At 34.5% G+C, this 22,907-nt stretch overlaps 1 protein-coding gene across 1 annotated transcript in view; it reads right to left on the reverse strand.

Annotated features, from left to right (window-relative positions):
• Nucleotides 1-217: 217 nt before the first annotated feature.
• Nucleotides 218-22,907, reverse strand: part of LOC126839115 (inverted formin-2-like) — a 41,811-nt gene continuing 19,121 nt past the window's right edge. The window contains exons 3-24 of the mRNA XM_050574175.1: nucleotides 18,911-19,026; nucleotides 17,036-17,210; nucleotides 15,763-15,796; nucleotides 11,283-11,433; nucleotides 8,362-8,994; nucleotides 6,528-6,728; nucleotides 6,402-6,463; nucleotides 6,149-6,337; nucleotides 5,942-6,042; nucleotides 5,807-5,877; nucleotides 5,621-5,728; nucleotides 5,483-5,553; nucleotides 5,298-5,424; nucleotides 4,978-5,230; nucleotides 4,791-4,897; nucleotides 4,603-4,729; nucleotides 4,393-4,542; nucleotides 4,149-4,323; nucleotides 3,803-4,077; nucleotides 3,587-3,738; nucleotides 2,647-3,434; nucleotides 218-1,862 (exon numbers count right to left, since the gene is read on the reverse strand). Of these exons, the coding sequence (XP_050430132.1) occupies nucleotides 1,040-1,862; nucleotides 2,647-3,434; nucleotides 3,587-3,738; nucleotides 3,803-4,077; nucleotides 4,149-4,323; nucleotides 4,393-4,542; nucleotides 4,603-4,729; nucleotides 4,791-4,897; nucleotides 4,978-5,230; nucleotides 5,298-5,424; nucleotides 5,483-5,553; nucleotides 5,621-5,728; nucleotides 5,807-5,877; nucleotides 5,942-6,042; nucleotides 6,149-6,337; nucleotides 6,402-6,463; nucleotides 6,528-6,728; nucleotides 8,362-8,994; nucleotides 11,283-11,433; nucleotides 15,763-15,796; nucleotides 17,036-17,210; nucleotides 18,911-19,026 (4,889 nt within the window). The 3' untranslated portion in view covers nucleotides 218-1,039. The remainder of the gene's footprint in view (nucleotides 1,863-2,646; nucleotides 3,435-3,586; nucleotides 3,739-3,802; nucleotides 4,078-4,148; nucleotides 4,324-4,392; nucleotides 4,543-4,602; nucleotides 4,730-4,790; nucleotides 4,898-4,977; nucleotides 5,231-5,297; nucleotides 5,425-5,482; nucleotides 5,554-5,620; nucleotides 5,729-5,806; nucleotides 5,878-5,941; nucleotides 6,043-6,148; nucleotides 6,338-6,401; nucleotides 6,464-6,527; nucleotides 6,729-8,361; nucleotides 8,995-11,282; nucleotides 11,434-15,762; nucleotides 15,797-17,035; nucleotides 17,211-18,910; nucleotides 19,027-22,907) is intronic.

Genomic DNA, 22,907 nt, shown 5'->3' on the forward strand with positions numbered 1-22,907 from the left:
AGTTTTTCAATCACGTTCATGTGTGTGTGTGATTTATATAGAGCTCATAAAACAAATATGGAATAAAATATAAAATAATATTAAGGACGTTTTACGACCTCCGCCGCCAGCTGCTGTGGTTTCTGTCTGACGTTGTTGTCAATAAAGAAATCCGTAGACAATTTTCGTTTTATTTCGTTTTATTACACAACAATTATTATAATTTATTTAAAGAAAAAAAAAACAATAGTGTTAGTGCAAAACATATTACGCTTGTAAAGCTCTATTATTATTTCATATAGGTATATATAATAATGATGCTTAGGCCTCAATTGTGTACAAATCAAGCGTTTAAAAAAATATAAAAGTTGTACAAGTTAAAGTCAAATAAACCGATTAAAAAAAAAAAAATAATAATAATAATATAGTTTATAAATTTTGAGACTATAAAAAAAAACACAGTGTAATAATTGTTTAATATAGCTTATATGAAAGGCACCTTTGTTTTGATTGTGTATCAATGCATTCTGACTAGATACCAGATTATATATATAAAAAAATCTATATTATACAACATATATTATAATAATGCATATTATATTAGTTTTCAAAATACCTACAAAGTTAATAATAAAAATAAAAATATTTTTAAAAAAATAATACAACATAGGTAATAATAATAATTTCTACTAAAAAAAAAAAATCTATGGTCCGTGTGTGGTTGGTTTAAAATTGGTAACGGGGATCCGATTTGAGACGTCCAACAACGCCAGACACTTGGCTGCTTACGACTTAAGTTAACTAACTATAAATGACCTATCGGTGAAAACAATTTTTTCAAAATTGCCAGATGGTATAATAGTGTAATATTATTGTCTATACTCTCCCGTCTCGCCAGAGAACGGTACCGCGCAGAAACCAAAACACGACCCATGCATAATTGGTCGCGGTTTCTGCGCAGTACCGTTCTCCGGCGGGACAGGCGTTTCTCGAGTATGAGTGTGACTTGTGTGTGTGTGTGTGTGTGTGACGTGTGAGCTTATAGAGTTGTCAAGTGTGGCTACTTGAACGTTGTTTTCTTGACTAGAGGTTTTGGTTTGCCAGCGGCGTCGACCAAGTCCTTTGCCGTGCTGGCAGCCGTGGGCCTCATGAATCCCAACGTCTTGGCTGCGCCTCTGCTGCCTTGGTTCTCTTTGAAACTCGCGCTCTGCAACGGTCTGGGCTTGGCCACCGCGATGCCGCTGCTGCCGCTGCTGCTGCTGCTCCTGCTGGCCACCGTCACCGCGTTCCTGCCGTTGTGCGGTTGCAACGCGGCGCCCAGAGGTTTCTTCGCCTTCAGGTCCGTGGTCAGGTCGTTTATGGCCTTGGTGTACGCGGATATGCCCGGGATTTTCTTCACCACCGTGCCGGCCGAGTTGGTGCTGCTGTTCAGCGAACTCCTGGAGCTGCGCAAACTGCTCTTGGAACTAGACCTCTCCACCGGTTTCGAACTAGCACCGTCAGCAGTCCTGACCAGACCGGGTCTGTGCACCGTCGTCGTCGACGTCGGTTTGGCCAAAGGTCTAGCCAGAGACGAGGTGGTCCTTACCGCGGTCGACGGCCTCTGCGCCGTCGCCACGGCTGGTGTCGTTGTCCTGAAGCTGCTGGTCCGTTTGGGCAGTTCGGCCATCTTTTTCGTCACCACCGCCGGCCTGACGGACGTCTTGAGAGAATTGGTCTTTCTCAACGCCGGACCTCCGCCGCTGCTGTTGGTGTCGTTGCTGCCGCTGCTGTCGGCCCGGGCTATGGTTTTGGGCGGCATCGGTTTTTCCGTCTCGAAGTTACCCGAAGAAGCTTCTGCGCTCAACGATTCGGCCGACATCAAGCTCACGGACTCCTCGAACCTGCGAAACGCCGCAATAATAACAGCTTATAAGGCAAGTATTATATGACAAAATATCGAGAACACCCGAAGTCAGCGTTAACGTTGGATGGATGTCACACCCGGCTGAGGCGGCGAAGAACGGAGGGGGGAGATTAGAGATAATAGGTAAAAATTGAGATAATAGATCAGATATTTGAAATCATTTATTAGAGATAAGATATCAGAGATACTAGATTAGTGAAAAAAGATAATAGACGAGGGATACAAAAATAACGATAATGGATTAGATATAAGAGAAAAGAGAGTAGAGATAAAAATAGGGATAATAGAATAGAGATAAGATATTAGAGATACTAAATTAAATTAAAAAATATAGAGATAATGGATAAGAGAAAAGAGAGTAGAGATAAAAATAGAGATGATGAATTAGAGATAATAGATAAGATATTTGGAATAACTTATTGGAGATAAGTGAAAAGAGATAACAGATGAGGGATAAAAAAATAGAGATAATGGATTAGAGATTTAAAAAATAGAGAAAAGAGAGTAGAGATAAAAATAAAGATAAGATACTAGAGATGATACATTAGAGGAAATAGATTTTAGATAAAATATTAGATATGATAGATTAGAGATTAGAGACAAGAAAAGTACTAAAAAGTTCCAGGGTCTCATACTTGAACATAAAGACATATACATGTGCCTATGTATCCTATGTTGTAGTGTGGATACTCGTAAGTTTTTTTTTAACATTATCCCCTTCGTGAGAACGTACTAAAATATAACCAAGTTATAGCTCTTACCCTTCGTCGTTCAAATCGTGTTCGTTCCTGACGGTGGTCTTCATTGGCGGCGTCAAAGCCTGCACGCGAATTTCCGGAATGAACTCGTTGCTCTTCATGTTGATCGTCGAATCGCCGTTGTCTTGGATGTTTATCTTGGTCACTCTGCCGGATATCCGGGCCGCCGGTTCGGCAGAGTTTTTCTCCGGCGGCAGTTGTCCGTAGATTTTCACTGCTTTCATGATGTCGCCGTGGTCCACTACACTCTGGTTTCTAGCGGTCCTGGGCATGGAAGAGTACAACCGGGTCCGGGCAAACTCCTTGCCGTCTTCGCCGGTATCGTCGCCGGCGTTGTGGTACGACGACGGCTTGTCGACGGTCCTAGGCAAATCGTCTTCGGCTGTCTTTCTGTATCTCCGGGTACGTCTTGCCGCCGAGAAACGGTCGAACTGACCGTCGCCCAGCGTTTCTTCTTCGGCCGGCTTCTTCGGCGGCGGTGGTATCGTCTGTTGTGGCTTGACGATTTGCCGGCGAGACGTGGGCGGTGTTTCTATGTTGTCCGAATCTATGTCGGCCCTGTCGGTCGGGTCCAGCGGGCCGGTCGAGTCGGAAATCTTACGCCGAGGAGCGAACGGAGGGAGCAGCTTGTCTTCCAAAGCCTCTGGACTGGTCAGCGGTTTCCTGGGCACGCTGGACTTGGCTTCTGGCTGGTCAGCACCGCGGATATAAACCGTCAGCCGTTCCGGACCGGACGTGTTCTGTCCCAGTTTTTCGATGAAACCTTTCCGCCTGTCTTCCTCTTTGATAGCCTGGATTTGCATCAAAGCGGAATCGCAATCAGGTTAAGTAATAAAGAATCTCTTATCTCTCATCTCTAATCTCTCGTATCACTAATCTCTTATCTCTCTTATCTCTTATCATAATGTCAATAGCAATAAATTGTACTACGAGCGAAACTCACGTGTAAGGGTGTGCTATGGTTTTCGAAATTAGACAAGAGTATCGGTTTCTTTTGGTATCTCTTGGAATTGCTGTCGATTTCTTCGGTCGTGTTGGGCACGTTCAGGTTGGACTTGCGCCATTGCGATTTGTCCTTGACCGGGCTCTGAGCTCCTGTGACAAATCACAAAACCGTGAAACTTTCAATATTTTATAGCGTTACTCGACTGTGGCTTACCTGCAATTGCTTCCATGACTCCAACGACGTCGGTTTTCTCGATTGTCGGACGCCAGTCGGTGTAAACTCTTTTGTATCCCTCGTTGTTGGTGGAGTCGGCTAGTTTACCTTCGGGCAACGTGTCCAATATGCTACTGCGGCCATCGCTTTCCGAGTCGTTTTCCAAAGATCGCCGGTTGCTTTGCACTCGCTGAGCTTTCCGCCGCAAGTCGTCCGAATCTTTCTCCTCTTTTTCGTTCTCTTGCAGCCACGCTTCGATTTTCTGTCTCCAAGCCCTGTTCGCGAACGGAGATTAAAACAAATTGTCCGAGAGCTATTTAGAGGGTAAAAAAAAAACAATAAGTACTTTGGTTGTTTAGCTTCTTCTTCGGGCGTCGAAGCCGTCGTGGAAGTAATGGACGATTTGTTCTCGACCAGAGGTGAAGGCGAATTGGCCCGCTCTCGGTCCGCACTGAAATCGGCGCTCAACAGTTCCGGTCTCTTTTTGCCACTTCCTCTGAATCGTCTGGCCCAGGATCGGTCTGAGAAATTCATGTCAGTTCGATAATGATAACTCTAAACGGCTCTGTTGTTTTATATGATTTCATTACCTAAGCTTCCCCACGATTTTCTCTGTGTATTAGCAGACACCGGCGGAGCGTCTGGGTTCGAAGTTCTCAAGAAGTCCATTAACGTCACGTCGTCTTCCTCCGACGGTACTCGACTTCTTCGACGACGTAGGCTCCCGTTTGGCGTGACGTCTGCCAAAAAAAAAAATAGAGCAATCATATATATTTTTCAAGTCTGTTTCTAAAACTTACCGGGAGACAAGTTTTGATCTTCTCTGGTGCCGTTGTCGATTGCGCCTAAACGTCTTCGCACGACGGCCGGCGAACCAGTCATCGACAGGTTGTCTTCTTCCGAAGTAGTATTGTGCGGTCGCTTTCCCTGGACAAAACGATAAGCACATAACTATTTATGCTAAATGTTAATTGTTAAACCAACTCACTTTGTCGAAACTCTTTTTGTGTGGAAATCCTGATCGGATATCGTTCAAAAGGGAATCCACAATGTTGTTCTCGGCGTCCGAAGCGTTTACCTGCGGATCGCTAGTGACTGTGGACGAATGTGGCATTAAATTTAAATTTAAAAAACAGCTACCATAAATAAAAGACAATGATGCTTGGAAAACCTACGGAAACGTTTTTTAACGGCCAGCTGCTCTTCTCTTTGCCGACGTCTGGCCAAAGCCTGTTCTTCTTGGACTTTTCGCCGCTCGTTTTCCGCCACGGCCAGTTTGAACTTTAAACAAAAATTGTGAACGATCCGAAAGCATTCTTCCAGCTTGAACGTGTTGACGTCCTCGCAAAAGAAATCCGCCAACGTCTTCCTCATCGAGTCCAATTCGGCTATATCGTTTTGCAGCCCACCGACTTGCCTTTCGGCCACCTGCAAGCACCACCACGTCGTCGGTTAGTATAATAAGCAAACACCGATCCTGTGCAGCTGTGTCAACCTTGAGAAACTCGATCATTTGGTTTTTGATGTCTTGCTCTGTGTTCGGCAATTCTATTTGCTTCCTTACCACTTTGAACCTCGAGTCCAACGCGTTTATCTCATTCTGCAGTTGTTCCACGGTGGTCCTACAATACAACGACACATTAATCGTCCAACAGAAAACAGTTCTGAGTTTATTCTTACTTGGTCGCTTCTTCCAGCACAGACATTTCACTTGGAAACTTTAGTAGATCTTTGCGGTTCTTCTCGGCTTGCTAAAATAACAGAGTTAAACAAGGTTTATCACATGTTTCTTTTTGGCAGTTCAATTGACACACTTACCAAAGCGACGTAGTGTATGAGATTCATACCAGGTTTGTTGGCTCTTATGTCGGTGAGCTTTTGCAACGAACTCAACTTGACGCCCGCAGCTTTTCCAGCATAACCACCCTTAAAATATAACACAAGCAAAGTTGTTTTTATTTCTTATGTACCATTGATCCAATCAAATAAATCATTGTCACTTACAAAGTTCAAAAAATTTCCTGCACAAATGACCATGTACAAAACTTCTTGGAAACGTTTATTGGTCATCAAATCTAAACAGAATTTTTTTATTATTACTTGACTATACTTAGTAATATTAATTGTGCTTTTTTTCACCTTCGCCAGCGACGATCATTGAATTTATACTCGGTTCGAGGTAACTCATATTCGATGCGAATTCTTCTTTTAATAACATACTTTCAATGCGTAGCTTGTAACTATTATAAAAACAACACGGTGGCGTTTATATTAATACACAGACGCACGTGTACACCTTAAGGGCGAATCGCAATTCTAGGTCGAACGTATACTTATTATTATTACTTGGGAATGTCGATTAGTTGTAACAGGAATTTCTCGGCGTTACCCAATTTGGTCTTGTCCCCGTCAAAGGCCCTCAGCATTTCCAGCTCGTCCAACTCGGGTAAGATTTTCAGCAGACCCCGAAGCTTTTCCGCTCCTATGTCGTCGTGCTCGCCATCCCGGATCAGTTGTATAATGTCTTCGTTCGAACTGAGGAGAAATAAGACAATATTAAATACTTAAACATAAAACCCTGCTAGCCAAACACACACACCTTCGGAATTGTTTCAAAAAGATGTTGACGTTAAGACTTCGTTTTCCATCCAACAAAACTATCTGCAAAACAAAATTGGTTATTCAAACGAAAAATAAATTCACCACACGGATATCGTTTACTTACTTCGGTTGGTTCTTTTCTTTTCTTGTCGCACTCTCCCGTATCCTGGCCGAGTCGGAAATTCAACACACCCGCTTGGTTGGAAGGAGCGACAGGAGCTTGCTGACAAAACAGACCTTCCATTTCCGACCAATCCAAATCGGGCATGGGCGAATTCTGATGACTTCTGGCCACTAGCGACCAAATATTATGGCGTCCTACCACCTTTGGAAAAGTAGTAGAAAAAAATTGTTAACATTACACCAATAACACAACCACGAGAATCACTCGTCTGATGGTGCACTTTGTCATTTACTGATAACAGAAACCCTCCTCAGCTCAGTGTGACCACATTCCAGAAATGAAAAGGATTGTACAAAAACGTTTAGTTATAATTATGTTAGTAATATCATAACTAAAAGACTAGAAGTGCCCACACTGTATTACACGATATGTTAAACTATTATTGAATATCAAATAAAGTTTCATTTTCAACAATTACATTTCTTTAATAGAGAGTGCTCCATATTTTGGTTTTATACTAGCCTGTGCCCCTACCTAATCCAGTTGTTGTCACACACAACACATATATATATATATATATATATATATATATATGTTATGATAAACTAGACTGCCTAACTAGTATACATGCCGCCACCGGAGATAGGCGAATTAGAACCTTATCACATGAAAATATAAGCGTATTTTCGCTGTGGTATCAACAAATATGTTTACTGATTTGTGTTGATAATGTTTAGATTGATAAGGATTGTTTGCTCGCCGCCAAAATGATTTTGCATTATCATATCATCATTTTGCATCAAAGTAAAATAACAAAACTAAAAATAGGTTCAGACTTCACTCACAAATTATGGAATTTATCGAAAAAATGTTCTTATAAAAGTTGTTAATTTTGATAAGAACATTTATTTGGTAAACAAAAAATACATGGTTTCCATTTTTTTGAAAACATGTTTTTGACCGTAAGTCGGAAATTTTGAATTTTGGAACGTCCCCCTATAAACTCTCAAAGTATGAACTCTAATAAACAAGTTTTTGATTGAATTCGTTTTTTCGAGATAAATCACAGAGGTCAAATAACGCAAGTCACAAAAATCAAATTTTACATGGGAGCAAAACAAAAATAAATAATAAAACTAACGAAATGAACATACGTTACAATACAGTTTAGGACTTAGGTCCAACGTTAGTTTACCACTTGCTATCCAAGCAGCATTTATGGAATATTGGAAATACGTTTAAATACCTCTAAAAAGATCATTAAATGAATATTTTGATTATGAACGTGGCTCATTTTTTTTAAAACTTTTGACTTGCGATACGTCTTGACCTCTGTGGTACAGTATTATACATTATTTTATATACACATAAATCCCATAAAAAAATTAAAACTATCCACACTTTATGCAGATACATCAATAATACATATGGATCAATATCATGGATATGTCCTGCAATCTTGTATTTCTAATACCTCATCTCTAACCCACTATCTCTATTAATTCACATCCATAATCTTCCTCCATACTTCTACATAATTCAGTACTCCTCCATAATCCTCCATATTCCTCCATCATCCTTCCGTGATCCTCCTCCGTAATTCCTTAATACTCTTCTATACCACCTCCATATTTCTGCATAACCCCTCCATGATCCTCCTCCGTAATTCCTCAATACTCCTCCATATTTCTGCATAATTCCCCCATGGTCCTCCTCCATAAGACATATCCATGTCAAAATGGTGGACGTCGATCTCAGTATTCTTATCACTAGTTGGCAATCACCTAGATTCTAGTTCATTACATGTATACATATATCTGTGGTTGTTGTTTACCTTGTTATCAGGTATTTTGTTCCAGTTGATGGTTTTCATTTTGGTCTTGGGCGTGGGCGTCTCCTGTTGGGGTAACAATTTGGCGAACGCGGATTCCGGCGGAGGAGGCGGAGGCGCGTCCACGGCGTTGGAAGACCCGTTGTTGCCCATCGCTAATGAACGCTTGTTGGCGTGTTGTGCGGACGGCGATCCGGCCGAGGTGGCTTGTTGGCTTTGCGGGAAAAACGGCGCCGGTGGTGCTGGCGGGGACGGTACGCCCATCAACGGCGGCGGCGGCGGAGGGGGCGGAGGCGGATTTCCGGATTGGAGCGGCGGCGGCGGAGGCGGTGGAGGCGGCGGCGGCGGTGACGACGGGTTGGCAGACAAGGGAGACGTCACGGCCGACTGGCCCAGCGACGGTTTCCGCCCGCAACAGCAAACGCGCAGGCCGACATCTCTCGGTTGACTCTGGCCCAGAACGCTGGGCGTGCGCAACAGACGGGACGCGTCCTGACGGTTCTCCAGCAGCGTCGAACGATGGACCAACGTCTCGGCCGTATCCCAGATTATGTCGCTGACAGCTTCCCGGGGATCGATCCTCAGCAGATGCTGTAGGATGCTCAAAAAAGGTATTTCTTGTGGCGTGTCCGCTATCTAAAAAATTTTTACAAAGAACCTGGAGATTACTATAGCAATTGTCAGCGAATCCATTATCGCCGTACAAGTAAAAATAACTACTCATCCAGAGCTGGGCGTATTCATAATCATGATTATGGTTTTGAGTACAACCACATAGGAGGGAAAGTGTGATTATAAATATGAGTGTATTCACAAGCCCCCCCGACTCATGATTATGATTGTGAATATGAATACGGCAAAAATCATAGGCGTGATTATGGTTTGCCCGTATTCATGGTTATGATTTTCGCCGTATTCACGTTGATTTTGATTAAAAATGCAGTTATGAATATGATTGTGATTGTGAATACCGGGAAAATCATAATCACGATTATGAATACAGCTAAAATCATAGCCATGGATATGAATACGGGGAACATCATAATCACGCCTACGATTTTTGCCGTATTCATTTTATTCATAATCATAATCACGACTGTATTCATAATCATAATCATAAGTCAATGGCTTTTGAATACACTCATATTCATAATCACACATTCTCGCCATGTGATTATACTCAAAATCATAATCATGATTATGAATACGTCAAATCAAGTTGGCCACACTGTTTAATTTGAATTTGCGCGGGGACTCAGATTTTTGAAAAAAAAAGTCTATAGATAACGCTATTTTGGTTATACATGGCCATAATGTTATTTAATGGCAATTGAAACTTATTTTTTTGATCTTCAGTAAAGTTAGGTGAAATGAGATATTATATGGTGCTGTTTCGATAATTCCCTACCGTTTTTTTTTTTTTGAAGAGCGTGTCTAACGATGATTCTGGAACGTTTTCAAAAACCAAAATAGATTAAGGAAATAATCTTGACTTTTTAAAAACCTTAACCTCGCACTACAGTATTTATTTTATTCAGATGGCGCAAAAAATATCGTTAAGTTTCTTGAGACGGACTACGAGCGCGCCAAATGAATCATGTTAGTTGTCCAAACTTAATATTTTATAGGTTGCTTTAACTAAACATTTAGTTGGCCGACTATTTATTTAATTATTCCAACTATAAATGTATTGTATTCGTATATTAACCATAACTGTAGTTGGTGGCCAACTATGTATTATTTTGTTGAAAGATCTTACCAAAATATTTTTATTTTTAGTAATATTAATGTGCTTAAAAAATGTATTTTCAGTAAAACATTAGGGTCGATATGAATAAAGTTGATCGTCTCTCTAAAAATAATTTATTGCAATTAACAATTAATGCAAATATTTTTAAATAGCTGATAACTGTTGCTTCACTCACACACAGTAAACTGGAAACTGACTACGGTCAAAGTGTAATTTCCTCCCTTTATTTTGTTTCTCCTTTAGTTTTGACTTCAGATTTTTGAGAAAATTGTATATGTTATAGGCCCTTTCTATATCTACCTTAGGTCTAATTGTCAGACCTAAATATCTAAAACTGCTTGAAAAAGTGAAGTAAAAAAAACAAAATGTCTATCCCTTCTCCGGGAAATGCTATTTACATGCTTTTCTTTAAGTCGCTACAAATCTTGCAAAATCAATTAAGTAATATATTCACAGTTATTAAGTACCATTAATAGGACTAAAAAGTAAAAAATAAAATAAACCCATTTTTTTTTTAAAACAAGCTTTTCAAAAAAATAGTAAAAAAGTGAACCAAAAAGTAAAAAATAATTTTACTACAATAAACAGTTTACCAATCAATTGTAACACATTCCTTTTTCAAAATGTCAATTACTTTGAAAACAACCGGAAATCAACTATAATTTTAAATAACGTTAAACATCTTTAATATTTTACTAAAAAGAAAAGCGTGGGCCATATTCAACAAATTCATTAAGTATTATGAAATGTATGTGTCACACACTAAAAAAATGTATCCAAATTTAAATTACAAAATAAACTTACATTATAAAACATTGTCTGATAAATTTATCAGGGGACTTGGTCACAAATCAATGATGTTTAACATTATTCAAAATTGCAGCTAATACAATCGATTGGTAAATTATTGTTCTTGTAGTAAAATTATTTTTTACTTTTTAGTTCACTTTTTTACTATTTTTTAGAAAAGCATGTTTTTTTCAATAGTTGTAGAGCGCAGTAATTTTAAGTCGAAAAATATGTACGTTTTTCTCGACTTTGAAGCGGAAGGGGTGACTTTTATTTTTATTTTTGGCCTCGTAATGTAACTTTTAGGTACAGAGGTTCTTAGGTGGGATTAAGGTCGGGTGGGGGGAATTAAACGAAAACCAGATAAGCTTGTAATAATTGTTACCTGCTTCAAAATGGCATAAAACAAGTCCACGTGAGAGTTGATGTCGACACCGCGAAAAGGTACGTCCAAGATTTGCGATTCGTCGTTTTCGCGTTGTTCGTCGAACACGTCCAGCTGCACACCCAAGTCCGGGTTTTCCGCCGCTTCCTTCCTTTAATCAGAAGGTTAGGGCTAAAGGGACAACACTCCAACAAGTATGTATCTAAATAGTAGTCAAGTATAAAGTCCCCCAAAAAAAAACACACACACACACAATCAGACAACGATGCTGTTGTGCCGAACCCGGTTGCTGAACGACTGACGTTTACTGGAAATAGCTTAAACACGGTTTTTATCCGGCTACTAAGGAAGTTGCTTTTTTTTTCTCACCGACAACAACCGTCTAAGACATGGCAGCAAGGAGATACGATGTACTATTCCTGTACGTATTTAATTCTGGACTCCAGCGCAACGCTATACAGCGTCAGTCGTGTGCGCCACAATAGAACCCTGCCCGTTTGAATGTGTGAGTAAATATATACATATATTACATTATATGTTATTTGGCTAGCAGCCCGACGGCTAGTCGGATGAAAGAATTCTTTTTGTAGAGTACTAGCAAAGCAAATGTGTACCCAAAATGCATATCCGTAAGTACTACCTCGGCGCAAAAGTGTATTAAGTAAAAAATTTCAATTTCCCAGTTTTTTGGTTCACCTGGATTTAAATTTCGCTCTCTATACACTGATTTATTTATATGTATATGAAGGCCACAGAGGAAGAAGGGTAGTAGTTCGTGGTGAATTCCTCTCCATCTTACATAAGAACAAAAAAATAAATCACATTAAGTACTATTCTACTAATTATTCTTTTGTATTTGCTTAAACGATCTATTGACAACTGACATAAATAAACGAAATGATAGCATATATTGAAAAAAACTATTTGAAAAAAAAATGTTTCACAAATGGACTACTACCCTTCTTTTGCCCTGTGCCCAATTGACTGGATCAATTCAAAGGCTTGTCACAATTAACGAAATTAAAATACAAAATAATAATGCAAGAACATTCGTGAAAAGTGCAAATACATTAAAACAATTTAAAAAAAAAATGAAAATTCTCAAAGATTAGAAAAATATATTATATACATAAATAATATGTAAAATATCTACCTTTAGCGACGTTTGGACTCTTAGATGATTCCATTCAAGTTCATCCATTTAAGTTAATTAATTAAATTGGTTAATTTAAATTATTACTCGATTAGTTTAACGAATGAAACTATTTGATTAGTTAATAATAATTTATAATCATTAATACATTATTTAAAATTTCTCTCTCTTGTAAAATTTACTTTTTGTGACTACATTTGAGACCATTTTATACTATATATTGGATAGGTTAATACAAATAAAAAGCTATAACAACAATATTATGAAACATTTTCGAATAACAAAAAAAAGACAACAATTATTTTTGAATTGTATGCTATAAGGAAACATGCCTGTGCGCAGAGTTGTTGTGCATTGTTTGAATAAAACGTTATCTACATATAATCATCTAGATAATACATTATTCAAGTAAAAGTTATTCGAATAATTTCAAAAACTATTATTCGAATGAAAATTTATTTGATTAATTTCAAATTAAATCATTGGGATAATTTTTAATTTTGTGTTTTTTTAAAGTAGTTATATTTTTAAGCAATATTTTTTTTTGTAGAAATATAATATATACTACATTTACAAAATATATATAAAACTTGTATGATTAATAGGAAAAACATTTTTTTATTCGAAGAATTACAAAAACAATTATTCAAATTAATCGAAAACGAATTATTCGATTTACCTTTTATTCGAGTAATTGTTCTAATAAGAATTTGCATAACTTTATCTGTGCGTTTAGATATAGTTTATAATTTTTATGGACGTTGTATTTTTTTAACATGTACTCTACACATATATCATAAAAATAGTTTAAAACATAATATTTTGATCTTTAAAAAATATTTACTTTCTTTAACGATTGTTAAAATTACAATTTTACGTTTATACATATTAAAACTAATAGAAATATAAAATATTAATTTTTACCAACTAATTTTAAGAAATAATGTTATGGAAATAACAAAATTTGTTTTTCGATTGTAGTTGTAATATTTCTAAATTTTACAAGTTTCTACATTTCAGTAGGCATAAGTACTTAGCATGTACAGTAGACTGTGTCTAAAAACACATTTTTATTTACTTACTTTCTTAACCGATAGTAGCCTATTCAAATAAAACTTCAGTCCTATAGCTTAACTCCAAGTACTTCCTAGTTCATTTTTTTTCCATTTGATTCACGTGGAACATTTTTGATTTTAAATAAAAATATTTTATTCAATCAAATTATTTGTAAAGAAAAATCATTAAGAAGTACTTAGAGTTAAGCTAGGGATCTGACATTTTAGAGATTACTCATTTGAATTGGCTAACTCCAATTAAAACGTCAAACGTACAGACTATAATATAGTTAAGGTGTTTTTTTTTAAACATTTATTTATTTATTTGTTATTATTTTAATACAATTTATCTCGCCTGTTAGTAGTTTAGGTGTTTATTGTATAGAAAAGAAAATTTTTGTACGGCCTTTATCAATGTAATTACCTAAATTTACCTTACCGAGTAAGTATAAGTAAATGACAATTTTTTACTCGAGCTGTAAATCAAAAAGGTTAAACTCTTTTTTTTTTCTGAACATAATGTTGGAGCATGTGATTTTATAGCAATGCGTAACGTTTCTCGAATGAATATACTTTATGTGTAATTTGTTTAAACGCATCTTCCGGCACATAAAATATACTTAATCGATTGACTTTATCCGCAGCTGTTCGGGTTGTTTACAGTCGGCCTAAGTTGATATTATGATAGACTAACGACTAACGATGGGGTGCTGTGAAATTTCAATGGAATCCATAAACGTTTAACAAAACAGACTACACACATTAATGCAATATGGAAGCCGAGAGCTCTGAAGGGCTTGTGACAATAAACACCGCGTTTACAGTGTATATTATTACATTATTATTATTAACACTACTTGCGTTGTCTGAAAAAGAGAGTCTATAAATAGTGACTTATAAGAGTCAGTGCGGCTGTTTTTGGACGGTATGCGAAGACAACGCAGCCGGATATTATTTAGATCTAGTAAATTTCTTTTAAAATTGTTTCACTTCGCTTGGGAAAGTCACACAGAGGGGAAAAAACATTTATTGGCATGTGTCTTTGGGAATTTTTTATCGGTTAAATGTGTATATATATATATGTACAAGTTTTCAGTTAACGTTTCACATCGGTACAAGATGTAGTCTCGCTTATTACAATAAGGACAAACATCTTAAACTGGTTACAACAATTATACTATGCGTTATTAGCTGTTTCTGCTGTTATACTATAAAAAAAAGCAACAAAATTAGATAAATTGTAGCATGCCGTTAAATTACTTTGACATAAATAAAAGAGGTGCATTAATTTACAATCCAACAATATACATTTTTTTGTATAAGTACCTACAATTTTTTTTTAAATTGTTTTTTACAACCTTTTACGAGGAAATTAATTTTTATATAAAACTCTACAAGTTCAACATTTTATTTATTTTCTTTGTAAATTTACTTTTCAATGAACGACATTAGAATTGTCCATACAGCTTAGGTTTGCAGTCTCCTAACATTGTTCATGGTTAAAAAACTAATTAAAAATGTTCAGTAAGAATAGTAATTTTAATCGATTGAACTAAAATAAAAATAAAACAGGAAAAATTGTCACTTTCAACTTATTATTTTTTTTTTCTTTAAATTTACCAGATTTCTTAATTCTTAAAACAAATCAACCGGTTGTCCCGGTTAGATAATTAGTTTACCAAGTTCCCCTGAGGTCTGAAATTAATTGTTGCGGTTTTTTACTTCAACCGTTTTGCAATGATTTTTTTTACCATATTAAGCGATAGGGTTCTGTAAAATTACATTTTTTTTTTCCATAAAAAATAACAATTTATTCTAAATGCAGTTAACGTTAAAATCGATTGAAACGAAAATAATATAAGTTGATCGACAAATATAATTATAACAGTTAATTGATTGCTTATTTAAACGGTGACTTGTAAGCTAAACAATACACAATTGTCTACAGGCGAGTATAATTAATATATGTACATATTTTTACAGCATCCGGGTGACTTGTTTAAAATTCGGTGCAAGAGAAAAAATATACATATATAACAATAATGGCATTGTGTAAACGATGCAAGACAACTAATTGGTCCAGAGGACACTGGCTTTAGAGTCGCTTGTCATTCGGTTAAAAACCATTAAAATAAGAAATTACACGGGGTTAGGTTATAGCTGGTTGCTTAACGTGTGCTTGTGTAAAGGAATAGGTAGAAACGACCCATTGGTGTTGTTTTTGCCCATACGATTATATACATCTACTTATTTACATAATTCGTACAATTACCTCAGCTCGGTCAGTATCGGCAGCAGTTTAAGACCTGGAATGAAAAAAAAAACAATAACAATAATAATAACCTGATTTCATTTTCCATTGGGCACCAACATCAATGAAATTAGTACTTATAATAAAATATATTTTACTGTTGTAGGTTGGAAACGACTGCAGATTTTCTTTGTCGATAGTAAATAATAATAATAATGGTAAAATGGTTATTTTTCAGTGAAAGGGCTAGTTTTGAGTACAACAACAACGATAACACGATAACGATAATAATACTGTAGCTAGTTAAAAAATGATTATTAAAAAAAATTGTATCTGTGTACGATAGTCATCCGTTATTATTTTCCATTGGATTGCATAACGGCGAGAGGCCGTTAAACGGATAATAAAGTTGAAAAAAAAAATTATAAACAACAGTATCTAATATGAAAATTAATGTAATTTAAAGTATGTGCGACACACGTGGTTATGTAATGCTTCGGTTCGACATTCGTTGCACGTTTATTAATAACACAGTGTAAAAAAAAAAAAACGCTTGTAGACTTTCTAGAATTTTAATTTTGTTTTGACAAACATCTCTTTTTATTGAGCAATTAATTGAAAAAGTATGAAAATTTAATAGGGGGGGGGGGAATGTGTTTTTAAGAAAATCTAAGAGTATTTACACACTTTATGCAGATACATGGATATGTCCAGCAATCTTGTGCCTCTAATATCTTATCTGTAATCTATTATCTCTAACCCCATTTTTTAATTGTAAAATACTTGAATAATTTGTTTTTTAATTGGTACTTTGTATTATTTTCTCGACAAGCTCTTTCTAATGAGCTTAAAAATCAACTTTCTGTCCCACATATAGTCTAAGAGAAACTTTTTTCAAATTCAAATGGGTATGAAATCCGATCTGCCTGTATCCTAATATCTTGTATTAAAGCTAAGACAATACCTATCTTCTCTTTTTCCTATTCACACCAAGCTCTTAAAGTTAACAACGTCAATTTTTTTAATTTATTTTAATTGCCATACCTACTAAATTCTCACTATCCCTATATAAAAAATCTAGTTATCCAATCCGCTCCACGAAAAAACTTTAAATCATGGATACGTTATCTCATCTCTCTTATCACTCATCTCTTATCGTATATCATTTATTTCTTATCTTATCTCTTATCTATTATCATTAAAATTTAAGTGTAACGCAAAAATGGCGACCTAAAATTTCTTGAATAGTAGGTACGGTAATTACTTAATTTTAGCATGTAAATATTATTCTCACCTATGAACTCGTTTCGTATTCTTATCCGGTCCCGGAGCTGCGGTGTCGATATTATGAGACAGTTGATGAAAGCCACAATGGCTGTCTGGTAGTCCGTCGTCTCTTTGCCTTTTGACAGGGCCCATTGCAGTTCGCGGACCACGATCTGCAACCGGTACCTCTCATTTTTCTGTTCCTGCAACGAAAATAGGAATGACAAAGGGTTAATAAAATAACAATCGTACTTCTAATAAATAAAAACTGTGTACATTAAAACCACGCTCCACGGAAAAACATTAAATCATGGATATCATGTTATCTCATCTCTCTTATCGTACATCTCTTATCTCTTATCATTAACTGAAAATGTAAGTGTAACGCGAAAATGGTAACCTGAAATTTCTTAAATCCAGCCCAATAACATATCCATGTTAAAAACTGCGTGTGTTTAATTGCATTTTCAGTTAAAATAAATAAATAAATAATTGATCAATAAGTTAAATATATATTAAATAAATAAGTTTGTGTGTTTATGCGTTTTACAAACGATAAAAGAATAAAATATATATCTTAAATAAGATTAAAATTAAATAATCAGCAAGTCCAGGTTATGGTTAATTCTAGATCCCCGCCTCCTTTTTCTGTATTCATATATACATATTAAAATATAAAATAAAGGAAGAAGTGCCTAGAACACAGAAAGAGGCATCTCATCTAGAATTAACCTAGAATTTATAACTGCTTATTTGTTGTTAATATTTTTTATCTTTATTTATAAATTATTTATGTCCCTATAATAAAGTGTTGCACATGGATGGATCAACGGTATTCTCACTGTCCCTACAAAAACCAACTCCATGGAAAAACATTGAACCATAGATATGCCATTTCTAATCTCCTATCTCTTACCTCTTATCTCCTATCTCTAACTGAAACTGATAGTATAAAGCGAAAATGGCAACAAGAAATGACATAACAGACAATTTTCTGATCCTTTGGTCGTCTAAAGACGTTACTGGTTAGGTAAACTCATTAAATGTTCATTTGATACTAATCCACAATGGATAATAACGGACGGTAGGATAGAAGCGTGCAAAATTTACATATTTTATATATTATATATTATTACATAGATAAAAATGTCATGATTAAACTTATCAGTTTAATGTGTATAATGAAATTATTGTTTCCTCTTTCGATAGTGTAATTAGATGAATTGAATAGATTAAAACACACAAATCACTGCCTATTATTATTGTTGTAAATGGTACCTAATAATGCTTTTTAAAGTATTCATCTGGGTAGGTACATTATCAACCGACAAGTATTGACTACTTAGATAAATAGTTCAATGATTAAATAACTTATAGAAATTAGGTAGCTACTATTTAGTGTGCAAAAGTCGGGGGAAAAATCTAAGTATATACAGAGTGTGTACCACGAAGGTCTGACAAATGAAATAACGTTTGCTATAGTGAATATATTTTTTTAGTAATTAATTTACACTCATTTGCGCTATAAACACCACGGTTTGTATTGCTCTTAACCGTTTTAATGATTTGCCTATAATAGATACTGATTTACTAGTTATGGCCGTTTAGCTAGTCAAATATCAAATTTTTAAACAAGACCATAAATGGACACTTTGTCGTGGTTTGCGGAACTGATTTATTTCTTTAAAAATATAATTCACAAACTTTCAATTTGTACTTTTATAGTGTATTGAAAAAACTATCAAGTAGGTAGGTACATTAACTGACATAATTCAACATTCAACTGTCTTCTGAGCTTGGACATACTTTATTAAACAGTAAAAAAATAGGTATATATTTTTACTTTTTAGGTAAGCGAGCGCATTAATAGTAATAATAATTATTATTATGGTATACTACTTGCCTTGTAGTGTTGAAGGGTATCAAGTGCTCTGCCGTGGCCTTCTATGTTGTACACGCATAGTGCAGATAGTAATTCCAATACTTGCTTTTTCACAGTGACATTATTGGTGTCTAGAGCTGAAACACGATTACAAATTGCAAATATTAAACAACACACTGTAGAAAATATTCACATCGAATTTATGACTCACACACAGACATACATGAGTACAATATAATAAATCTATCCCGTCAAAGACAATGCATAATTATTACTATACAACCGTTTAACCACTGTTTGTACAATTATTATTATTATTATTATTATCTGGAATAGTTGTCGATACGAATAGCGGCTGATGTTATTAATGTTTTTATAATTGTTATATCGCATGACTCTTGAGTATGTGTTTTTTTTTTTGTTGCAAAATAGTCTCTAAAAAAGTAATAAACAAATGGGGGGACACTTGAAAATTGGTCTGCTATGTTATTTGCAAACGTGACGTTTCGTTTTGGACGTACAAAATAATTGTATTGTTTGCCTTAATAGGATAAAACAGAAACCAACATTAAAAACAGATTTACATTATTTTGTGCACGTTCAATGCATATTTATAATACGTTCAATGTATAATAATTGCATATATTTTAATGTATATTACACATAATACACCCAAAATTGTGTACAATCCACAAAATGTTGGCATCTTAAGAGAACATCTTGTCCTATATATTTTTTATTTGCAGGTGTTTTATCTCTAAAATCATTTTGAAGAGCACCTCATTCTGTAATGCTTGAACAAGTTTAGATTGAAACAATGATTTCAAACGGTTGCCAATGATGTACAATCGTGAATGATTACATATCTGTTAATCTTACATTAAGATTTTGCCAAAAACTCCTTAACTCTTAATCTTAAACTTCTTAAACAGTAGGTCTTACGGAAGCCGGTTTTGACTGCTTTTTATTATTTGTGTGTGCTTAACACACATACATATTATATTATAAATAATTGTTCACACATAACATAGAGACCAAAAAAGGCGCGATAATTTCATGTTTACACGCATCTAGCAAGCATCCTGCCTCTCTGGGTTGTATAAAAAAATGTAAGTATATTCATTTAACTTTTTTATTGCCGGACTAAAATATAACATCAGTAGTCAACGGGTGTGTGCATCAGTGTAAACAGTAATGTAATTAGTAAACTAAGCCAACTCCAATGCATTAATAGACACCGTGAAAAAGAAAAAAAAACTACTCACATTACAGTATAGGTAATAAACTTGTACCTACGACACACCCAAGTGTGTGTCTTGTACAAGCTAATTAACTGACCATTTCAATAATTGCCAAGGTATATTATAGCACCTCCATACACCTTCGAAACATATTATCTATTACATTTGAATGTGTTGTGTTGAAATTTAATTTGTCGACAAAACGCAAGTCATACATTAACGTTCTATGTATATATATATATATAGACATAAGCGTCTTTTTGCCATTTTCGGGAGAAGCAAATTAGGATAGCCCAACTTTATGAGATATTAAAATAAACCGAACTGTAATAATGTCTTCGATTCACACAAAAATAAGTTCTAATGATAATTATATTTAGAAAACAAAATGGCAAGGATATAAGTGATATTATTTTCAAACCCAAATTTTCAACCATACAATATTTGTCAATTCAAAACCATATGCGCTGGATTTACAACTTTTCATCAATCATTGAAAGAGATATTAAAGAAAAACTATAACGAACATCACCAATAAGAAATAATTTCTATTTTGCTCTCCAATAAAAACTGATGCAAATCAAACTGAAAAATTGGGTACTCCTATTTAGCTTGTAATTTTAAAACACTTAATAAAAATTGTATAAATGATAATAGTACTTCAAGAGCCTAGTGTAAAATATTTATTAATAGAAAACCTTTTCAATACAAAAATGTGGTGGTTTTAAAAAAGGTATAGTTAAAGCTGTTTGTGGTCGACAAAAGGTTTTTATCTAAATGATTTAAACTAATTTCAAAAATTCAATCAAACAACTAATACATTTTTTTTTTTTTGTAGAATTTTACTTTAGTAAAGTAATATTTCACTGTAAGACGCCACAAGTTCAAAATAGAAGTAAAAAATATTCTGATAATTTACAATATTTGATTGAATCGTAGCTATACAGCTCTTGGTAATCAGTGACGTCATTTAGACCACACAATACCTGAGTATTTGAAATTCCACATTGTTAGAAAACTGATAAGCTACAATGAGAAACAAACAGGGCTATATGTTTTACATGTTATTTTACAATAGCTCCAGGTACAAATTTTTGCGACTGTCGACAAATACTCATTGAAGTAATTGTTTTATTAAGTGAATATATTGAATTTTCTTTGTCCTGAAATACTTAAACTGAGCACATCGCTGTTTGGAATATTTCAATGTATAATTACATTTGTTCAAAGTAATTTGAGAGGATTTTTCAACTCCTTTACTTGACAGTAAAATGATTTTAACAAGAAATACTTATCATAATGAACCACGGTATACTTTAATGTAAAAAAAAAAAAAATGATAAAAAACATTATTTTCTAACCAAGACTAACAAAACCTACAAAGTAAAAAGTAGTTCTGCAAAATATGTCGTTTGTCTCTATTTAAAGTTAGTAGTTACAGGACCTTTCCGGTATACTACATAGATACATATTATAAATTTGACTGAATGATTTTTTATTGAAGGTTTTTATAATATATTAAATTGTGTATGTAACTAATTTCTTCACAGAAAAGCTAAATAAACTCTGAGTCAAGTATTTAGGTATAAATGTGTTAAATCTTTTATTGGTTAAAATATCATGTGGATACTGTGTAAAAATTAATATCTACATCGCAGTAAGTCATAATGAAACGGTGGAGTTATTACTATAGTGCGATAAGGCAATATTTCGAAATAATCAATTTATTTCACTATAAAGTAAAATATAGGTATTGTATATTTTCAATATAGGCACCTTATCTTGAAAAGTACACTTTCTGGAAATGCATTACAAATGCACTACTAACGAACAAATTAAAACATACATTTAAAATTGGTAAACTAATAATATTAACAATGTTTAAATTTATTTTATTAAAATAATAAAAATATAACTATTTTTATTTAATTTAATTAAAAATCGATTAAAGCTTTATTGATGTTTGCTAGTGTTTAAGACTAGCACTATAGTATTTTCAAATGTCTTCATAAATCTGAAGAAGTTGATATACATATGATAATAATTCACAAAATAACTATCTAGATGTTACTATTCAATGTCATATAATGTATATATTATATCCAATGGACCAAATTAAGATAAATAAAGTCAATTACAGAAATTGTATCATCACTCAGCCGCACTAGACACGTTTGTTTTGGTCGTGAAACTCGACTGGAGCCAAACGAAGGTCATCAATTCACGTTCGTTACCTAATTAGCAGTGTACTTAGTAAATGTATAATTACTCGCATTGACTTTTGTGTTATACATTTTATACAATGAATCACGTTCAATTTAACGAGAATAAATGATAATAGTTAATGTACATACTTTTAAAAACATACAAAGTGGAGTATTTATTTTTTTATTACATAAACGGATAATAGTGTCAACTAAACGTTTTATATTATAATCTTACATCTAACAAAAAATTCATTTTTTTCAATTTTTGAACATTTATAAATGAAACATATCATTACACAAATAATTTTAATTAATGTACAATATATTGATTCTTTCTTCATAATATAATTTCTACTACTTTACTGCAATTGAAATTGTTCAATATGTGCACTTGCACAATTAAACACTTGTAAGTCCCAACTACAGTTATTAAAATTATATTTATCTATTTTAGTATTGAAACAAACAAAAAATACCTTGGTCTTGGCCATATAATATTATAAACATTGAACATGATAGTTAACTGCAGTTATAACTAATAAGAATATAATAGTAATTAATGTATGTAAA

Source organism: Adelges cooleyi, unplaced genomic scaffold (assembly GCF_023614345.1).
Source record: "Adelges cooleyi isolate 19-005CV unplaced genomic scaffold, UGA_ACOO_1.1 ACOO_flye_CR_arks_rails_tigmint_CR_PRNA_30, whole genome shotgun sequence".
Lineage (NCBI taxonomy): Eukaryota > Metazoa > Arthropoda > Insecta > Hemiptera > Adelgidae > Adelges > Adelges cooleyi.